This window comes from Colobus angolensis, unplaced genomic scaffold (genome assembly GCF_000951035.1).
Source record: "Colobus angolensis palliatus isolate OR3802 unplaced genomic scaffold, Cang.pa_1.0 Scaffold426, whole genome shotgun sequence".
Taxonomy (NCBI): Eukaryota; Metazoa; Chordata; class Mammalia; order Primates; family Cercopithecidae; genus Colobus; species Colobus angolensis.
Window position 1 is genome coordinate 824,237 of NW_012117666.1, and position 8,827 is coordinate 833,063.

General features: G+C 51.1%; 1 protein-coding gene across 1 annotated transcript in view; it reads left to right on the top strand.

Annotated features, from left to right (window-relative positions):
• DFFB (DNA fragmentation factor, 40kDa, beta polypeptide (caspase-activated DNase)) overlaps nt 1–8,827 on the top strand; it is a 29,881-nt gene that overhangs the window by 18,687 nt on the left and 2,367 nt on the right. Inside the window, exon 7 of the mRNA XM_011956854.1 lies at nt 1,294–1,433. Within this exon, the coding sequence (XP_011812244.1) occupies nt 1,294–1,433 (140 nt within the window). The remainder of the gene's footprint in view (nt 1–1,293; nt 1,434–8,827) is intronic.

Here is an 8,827-nt window from a genome sequence, read left to right on the forward strand (position 1 = left end):
AGACCAGCCTGACCAACATGGAGAAACCCTGTCTCTACTAAAAAAATACAAAATTAGCCAGGCATGGTGGTGCATGTCTGTAATCCCAGCTACTTGGGAGGCTGAGGCAGGAGAATCGCTTGAGCTGAGGAAGCGGAGGTTGCTGTGAGCTGAGATCGCGCCATTGCACTCCAGCCTGGGCAACAAGAGTGAAACTCTGTCTCAAAAAAACAAAAAACAAACAAACAAAAAACACTTCTGGTCCTCAGCATTTCAGATGGAGACACTCAACCTGTATTGCTTTCAGAGTGAGATATTTTTAAAGTATGTAAAACACTATGGTCATAGTTGAGCTTTTACTCTGTCCATACTCAGCCCCTACACCTTACCCCGAGGAACACGCTCTTGTGAAAGGTGTGTGTGCCCTTCAGAGTCCTCTTGCTGCAGCTTTACCACACGCGTGTGAGTTTGACATGTGCATATGCAGTGGCCCACGCTGTCATCTGCAGAGCCGTGTAGCTGCACCTTTACCAGAGGCGTGTGCGTTTGACATGCACATACGCCGTGGCCCACCCTGTCATCTGCAGTGTACCTTTTCCTTGCACGCTATGCTTAGATTTGGCACATTCATTTTAGCAGGTGCAAAACACTTCACTTTTTGAATAGGCTCTAATTTTAACATCTTTCCATGCTGGTAGGCATTTAGGTTATTTCTAATTTCTCATCATTATAAAAATCCCTGGGATGAACACTCTATGGAATGAACCCATATGGTCTGGTTCTGTGCTATTTAAAGTGTGGTCACTTTCAGGCATTAGCAGCATCTGGGAGCTGGGTGGGAATTCAGATTCTCAGGCCCCATCCACATATAACCCAGGTGCCCGGGGATTGGGGTGTGCATCCAACGTGGGCAAGGTGCCCCCGGTGTCTGAGCTTGAGTTCCTCTAGGGAGTGTTCTGGGTCCTAATGACACTGCTGTCCCCTCTCTGAACCTGTCCAGGCTGCTCTCGAGTGTCCCAGCCTACCTACACGCTCACCATCCATGTGAGTTCATGTTTTCCCGGGTTCTTGCGACCTTGGTGTCATTGTACTTATTTGCATTTTCCCAACCCAACAGGTGAGACATAGATTCTCTTGCTCTAATTTTCATTTTCCTGACGAGTAGGAAGGTTGAGCTTCTCTTTCCAAGTCTGTGGCCACTTGTGTCTTCTGTGTTGCTTTCCTTTGCTCGTTCTGTCTTGGGCTGTGGTCTTATTTCTGGGCATGGTTTACACGTTCTGGATACATTAATCCTATGATATCTTTTTTCATAAGTTTTATTTATTTTTTGAGATGGAGTCTCACTCTGTCGCCCAGGCTGGCGTGCAGTGGTGTGATCTTGGCTCACTGCCACCTCCACCTCCTAGATTCAAGCGATTCTCCTGCCTCAGCCTCCTGAGTAGCTGGGACTATAGGCATACACCACCACACCTGGCTAATTTTTGTATTTTTTTAAGTAGAGATGGGGTTTTGCCATGTTGGCCAGGCTGGTCTCAAACTCCTGACCTCAGGTGATCCGCCCACCTTGGCTTCCCAAAGTGTTGGGATTATAGGCATGAACCACTGTGCCTGGCCCACAACAAGTTTAATTTTTTTTTTTTTTTTTGAGATGGAGTCTCGCTCTGCCGCCCAGGCTGGAGTGCAGTGGCCAGATCCCAGCTCACTGCGAGCTCCGCCTCCCGGATTCACGCCATTCTCCTGCCTCAGCCTCCCGAGCAGCTGGGACTACAGGCGCCGCCACCTCGCCCGGCTAGTTTTTTGTATTTTTTAGTAGAGACGGTGTTTCACCGTGTTCGCCAGGATGGTCTCGATCTCCTGACCTCGTGATCTGCCCGCCTCGGCCTCCCAAAATGCTGGGATTACAGGCTTCAGCCACCGTGCCCGGCCTTTTTTTTTTTTTTTTTTTAAGACGGAGTCTCGCTGTGTCACCCAGGCTGGAGTGCAGTGGTGCCATCTCAGCTCACTGTAAGCTCCGCCTCCTGGGTTCATGCCATTCTCCTGCCTCAGCCTCCCGAGTTGTTGGAACTACAGGCGCCCGCCACCATGCCTGGCTAATTTTTTGTATTTTTACGGGGTTTCACCGTGTCAGCCAGGATGGTCTCAATCTCCTGACCTCATGAACCGCCTGCCTCAGTCTCCCAAAGTCCTGGGATTACAGGCATGAGCCACTGCGCCTGGCCCAGGTTTTAAATGTTAATGTGCTCAGATGTTCCCTTTGTGTGTTAAGAAATCCTGCCTTACGAAGTTAGCTTTCAGTCCAGTGGCGAGTCTGAATGGAAGGATACTAATTATACTCTCAACACAGATTCCTTGGGCTGGGCCTCATATGACCACCTAATGGATTTCCGTGCGGGCCGAGGGGTGGACAACACTTTTGCAGATGAGTTGGTGGAGCTCAGCACAGCCCTGGAGCACCAGGAGTACATTAGTTTTCTTGAAGACCTCAAGAGTTTTGTCAGGAGGCAGTAGAGCAGACAGACGCTGACAGCTGTAGTTTCATGGCAGGCTCTGGCCAGTGAACAAGTCCTGCTCTGAAGCTAGACATGTGCTTTGAAATGATCATCATCCTAATATCATGGGGAAAAACACCAAATTTAAATGATATGTTTTGCACGCTCATTTATTATCATTTTTCCTGTACAAATCTATTATTTCTAGATTTTTGTATAACATGATAGACATAAAATTGGTTTATCTCCTCCAAAAAAAAAAAAAAAAAAGAAAGAAATCCTGCCTTACCCTGTCTATCTGAAAGAGATTCTCTTACTCTTTGCTGGTTTGTTGGGCCCCTTGCCACATGCACCAAGTACCCAAAAATGTTTTCTCCCGGCCGTCCAAATGCTCTTGTCCCTTTCAAGACCATTGCGGGTGGGGACATCAATCTAGGGGACACAACCAGCATTTACAGAATGAAATAGGCCATCCTTGAACAGAGTACAGATGAAAATAGCAGACGGGACAGTGTGAGTCAGAGGAATGTTTCGCCAAGTGTTTGCTGCAGTTATATTTTCTCTCACGCTTCCCAAATATGTATACTCACACAGAGAAGTGCGTTGGGTTTTAATTAAAAATGTAGTTTTTAGCACCGGTCTTCAGAAGGTTGCAGAGACACTGGTCTGTTTGCCACAGGCCTGCCCTGACGTTTGTGGGGGTTGACACCACGTGCTACATATTTAACTATTTAAGAATAAAAGCTAACGATGCAATAAAATGCATGCTGTCCCCCTACCTGGACTTACGTAGCATCACGGCTGGGAAGGTTCGAGAAGAATTTGCAGGCCTCTCCCAGTTCCGGGATGGGCATAGTAGTGGAGCCCAAACATGGCCTGCCGCCTGCTGCTTGCCCCTTCTCTTCCCACCCTTAGTGGCACCTCACACCAGGGGCCTGCACAGAGAGCGTCCAGGCTTGGAACACCTTCCCTCTTGGGCTGAAGGGCGCAGGCTGTGGGGCTCAGCCTGTCTGAGGAGGACGGCCTGGCCCAGAGCCCGTGCGGTTCAGGGGCCCCTGGGCAGAAGGCGGCACACAGAGTGTCCATGTGGGCTCTGGGTGGGCCTGACTTCTTAGCCCAGAAGAATCCTGCCTGTGGTGAGAGGGCTGTGGTGGGTGGGGCCTGGAAAGCTCCCCTTTCCTGGAGCCCTAGGGACGTTTCTTTTAGCACCATAGCAGGGTCCTCATGGCCTGTGTGAGCCCTGCCTCTGACAAAAAGACAAAGACAAAAAGCCCTTTTTCTTTTTGTCTCTTCACAGCTGTCTTCGGCCCTTTACTTCACTTTATTGATGTTTGCTTTTTTTTTTTTTTCTTCCTACCTTTTACCTTTGTGGGTTTCTTCTTGCTTCTTCATTAGTTTGTGTCTCTTTTGTATCTAACCTATGCTTAACGCAGTTTCTCCTAGGCTGCATGAGCTGTATCTTGGGAGTTCAGTTTTGTTTTTTTTTTCTGAGGCAGTCTTACTGTGTCACCCAGGCTGGAGTGCAGTGGCATGATCTTGGCCCACTGCAACCTCTGCCTCCCAGGTTCAAGCAAATTTTCATGCCTCAGCCTCCCAAGTAGCTGGGATTATAGGCATGCGCCACCCCCTCCTGGCTAATTTTTGTATTTTTGGTAGAGACGGGGTTTCACCTTGTTGGCCGAGCTGGTCTCGAACTCCTGACCTCAAGTGATCCACCTGCCTCAGCCTCCCAAAGTGCTGGGATCACAGGTGTGAGCCACCGCGCCCGGCTGGAGTTGTTTGGAGACTGCATGATTTACGTTATGATTTTGTTTTCGCTCCGTGGGTTGTTCAGAAGTCCTTTTAGTTTCGAACACGTTTCGTGTTTGTGTGCGGTGTCTTGTGTTCCTGCCTGCCGTTCGTTGTGGTCTGTTTCCTTGTAACTGGTCAGCGTTTGGAGGTGTTCATAACGCTCAGCACCTCGGTTCCAGTGTGCTGGGTTTCTATGCTGTGCCCGCTTTCTCTCGGTCCTGTGGCGTTTCCACCCCTTTCCTCTGGCCTTTGTGTGCCATTAGGTTTGGGCTTATCTCTTGTTAGCCAAGGGTGACGGCCTTTTTGTCTTCATCTAACCTGAGATTCTGTCATTCAGCCACAGTGGGAACCTGCTGCAGGTGTGGTGACAGCTGCTGTCTCCTAGAACATGACTCTGTGGGGTCCCTTGCTCTCAGCTGTGTCCCCAGTGTGTGGGATGTGGGACAGAGTTTGGCCATGGTGGCCACTCAGTGAATATCTTTTTTTTTTTTTTGAGATGGAGTCTCTGTCACCAGGCTGGAGTGCAGTGGCACAATCTCGGCTCACTGCAACCTCTGCCTCCTAGGTTCAAGCAATTCTTGTGCCTCAGCCTCCCGAGTAGCTGGGACTATAGGCGCCCGCCACCACGCCCAGCTAATTTTTGTATTTTTAGTAGACACAGGGTTTGACTATGTTGGCCAGGCTGGTCTGAGCTCCTGACCTCAAGTGATCTGCCCACCTCAGCCTCCCAAAGTGCTGGGATTGCAGGCGTGAGCCACCACACTGAGGCCACTCAGTGAATCTCTGTTGACCGTTTTGTTGAGTGAATACATAGATGGGATTTTAGCTGCTTTACTCTGGGTTTTTTTTTTGACGGAGTCTCGCTCTGTCGCTCAGGCTGGAGCGCAGTGGCCGGATCTCGGCTCACTGCAAGCTCCGCGGGTTTACGCCATTCTCCTGCCTCAGCCTCCCGAGTAGCTGAGACTACAGGCGCCTACCACCTCGCCTGGCTAGTTTTTTGTATTTTTTAGTAGAGACGGGGTTTCACCGGGTTAGCCAGGATGGGCTCGATCTCCTGACCTGGTGATCCGCCCATCTCGGCCTCCCAAGGTGCTGGGATTACAGGCTTGAGCCACCGCGCCTGGCTACTATGGGTTTTTATCCACCATGCCGCATCTTCACTTTCTTCTGGTCTCTTCTGTGCCTTCTCTTGACTGACTTGAGTTTCCTTCTTTCCCTTGCCCATCACCCTACCCTTGCGTGGTTTGACGTTCATGGTGTCCCTAATGTTAGTGATACTGGAAGAGGGCACTGCTGCTGTCGCCTTTCCCGGGCCAGCCTTGTAGTGACCCTCTGCGGTATTCTTTAGCGTACTTGTCTCACCTCATTTTAATCCTGCACAAAATGCTGGTGTGGTTTTATGGTCAACACTTCCATTTATTTATCAACAGATTCACCTGCGTCTGCTTTTGCCAGTGCTTCTTGCATCTCACCTCTGGGTTCATTTTCTGATTACTGATGTGTAGCCCTTAGTGTTTCTTCTGTGAGTGGCTGTGAGGGGTAAACTCTACTCAGCGTTCGAAAAGATCCATTCAGCTTCCACTCTTGAGTAATTATTTAGTTAGTACTGAATTCTAGGGTGACAGACACCTACCTTCAGTACTTTGGAGAACAAACTCCATTGTCTTCTGGAATCTGTTTGTGAGAAGTCTGTTGGCAGCTGAATTTTCTGCCTTTTTAATGGTAGTTTTAGATTTTTCTCTTCCTCTTGGAAAATGATAAGTAGGTAGAGCTCTTTCCTTTGAATTCTGCCTGGGACTTGTATTCCTTGTGCTGAGGACACGCTTTTCTTTGGTTTTGGAAAATGCTTCCACGTTGATGAGGTGTGGCTTCTCTTTGATTCTGCCTGTGCAGTTTTCCGGGAGTGCCCGTTAGCTGTGTATTGGACCTCCTCATTCTGCTCTCCTCACGCTGTGCCTGCGTCTGGGCTGCTGTCTCACTGGGACTTTCTGCTGTGGACTCCATCGTGTCCCCCAAAATTCCTATGTTGAAACCCTAATCCCCAATGTGACTGCATCAGGTGATAAGGTCTTTGGGAGATAAGGAAGGTCCTGAGGGTGGGGTCCTAATCCAGTAGGACCGGTGTCCTTATAAAAGCGGAAGGGAGCTCACTCTCCCTCTCTCCCTACCGCGTAAGGACACAGTGAGAAGGCGGCCATCTACCAGTCAGGAGGAGAGCCCTCACCAGCACCCGGCCTGCGGGCACCTGCTCTTCCAGCCTCCAGGACTGTGAGATACTCAGTCTGTGGCATTTTCCTCTGGCAGCTGGAGCACACTAAGACACTCCTGTATGGTTCAGGAATTCTCTCTTCAGCTGTCATGTGTTCTTTCTGTCCGCTGAGTCCATACTTCCTTTTCTGGGTTCCTAAAGAGTCCAAAAGAAGTGCCTTTGGGTTCTTTATAAAACAAGCCTTTTTTATGCCAGTCTGTTTTCATTATTTTCATTTCTTTTTAATCATTTTAATCAGTAATCATCCATTTTAAGCATATTTGTTTTATGGTCACACACTAAAGCATTCAACCTTGCCCACAGAGAGGTCTGTCATTTGTTCTTGAGCCCTGGGAGGTAAACTCCAGTGCCTTGAAATGTCCTGCCTGGTAGGAGTGTCCTTGTTCACCTGGGGACCTTGGGTCACTGGATAGTTTAATGGGGTGATTGAGGGTGGGGGCTTTGGGGCAGCTTGACCTCTAGAGGGTCTGAGGCGGAGGTTGGCCCCGTGGGCCATCAGCCATGTCTGTGTGAGCCCCGGTGAAGGCTGGCGTCCAGGCCCGGTGAGCTCCCGGTTGGCAGTGTCGTCACAGAGGGCTGTGGAAGTTAGTGCGTGGGGAAGTGAGGGCTGGCCGTGACCCCACAGGGAGGGGACAGCTGGAAGCTCTGGGATTGGAACCTTCCTGGACCGTCCCCTGTGCCTCATAACCTTGGCTGATTTTCATCTGCAGCTATAAGAAACGATAACCGGCCGGGTGCGGTGGCTCAAGCCTGTAATCCCAGCACTTTGGGAGGCCGAGACGGGCGGATCACGAGGTCAGGAGATCGAGACCATCCTGGCTAACACGGTGAAACCCCGTCTCTACTAAAAATACAAAAAATTAGCCGGGCGAGGTGGCGGGCGCCTATAGTCCCAGCTACTCAGGAGGCTGAGGCAGGAGAATGGCGTGAACCTGGGAGGCGGAGGTTGCCGTGAGCTGAGATCAGGCCACTGCACTCCAGCCTGGGCAACAGAGCAAGACTCCGTCTCAAAAAAAAAAAAAAAAAAGAAACGATAACCTTGAGTCCACCGGCTCACTGGGGGATCTGCGAGTCCTTTCAGGGAGTTATGGAGTCTGAGGTGGTCTCAGGGACACCTCCCCGCTGTCGTTGGTGTCAGGAGCGAGGGTCCTTGTGGACTGTGCTGGGCTCCTGAAGGGCCTGTCGTGTGGGCAGCCCTGTGCCACTGCTGGGTCGGCCTCTCCTGCCGGTGGAGCCTTCTGCTGCTGTGTGCTTGGGCCCGGAGCTGGCTTTAGTGGGCAGTGTTTCCTGTGGGCCTCCTCTGTGCTCCGGGGTGTCACGGCGCCCCTTCAGTGTGGCTGTTCGTGGGTTCAGATTTGATTCCTGCAGACGCCCAGGGTTTCCTCGTGGCTTGGAAGCAACTTCCTGCCATTTCTTGCTTGTGGTTCTCTGCCTTGTGGGTCGTGTACTTTGGGCTGTACACCCTGCGTTCTGCGGATGACCGTGAAGGCGGGGACAGGAACGCACTCCCGGTGTCCACACCCTGTGTGCTCCCCTGCCTTCTCTCCCCACGCTGAATTCAGGCTTGTCCACGTGACACCAGTGAAGGCAACACTGAGCTAACAGAGGCCTGCTTGCCTGGGGGACTTGTCCCCTCTGAACACGGCCGTCGCCATGTGCGGGAGCCTGTCCTGACCCCTTCAGGATGGAAGAGGACAGGGGAGAAGGGCCCAGCCGTAGGCCACCCTCCATCAGACACAGCCCCCGAGTGTACCAGGCAACACCAGCAGAAGACCCCCCAGGCCAACCCCCGGAAGCCACTGCGTTTTGTGGTGGCTGCTTCTACAGCATTAGATAATGGGTTCAGTGGGTTTCCCTTCCTCTTACCCAAGCACCGGGCTCTGCTCAAGCTTTTCTATCCCCCTTAATGGCTATGGCAGGGGGCTTGGTCCCACCTCCCTGTCTTTCTAGGGTCCCCTGGGCCTATATCAGGGACTGGAACCCTGGTGAGCCCCTGAACCATAGCTTGCCTGTGTGCACTAATTTCTCTTTGGTTTCTGGCAGCTGGGGAGTCCCTTTCTTTTGATCTCAACTAAGTATTTTAACAAGGTGACTTTTGGCCGGGTGTGGTGGCTCACGCCTGTAATCTCAGCACTGTGGGAGGCCGAGGTCAGGAGTTCAAGGCCAGCCTGGCCAACATGGTGAAACCCTGTCTCTACTAAAAATACAAAATACAAATACAAAAATTAGCTGGGTGTGGTGGTGCACGCCTGTAATCCTAGCTACTCAGGAGGTTGAGGCAGGAGAATGTGTTGAACCC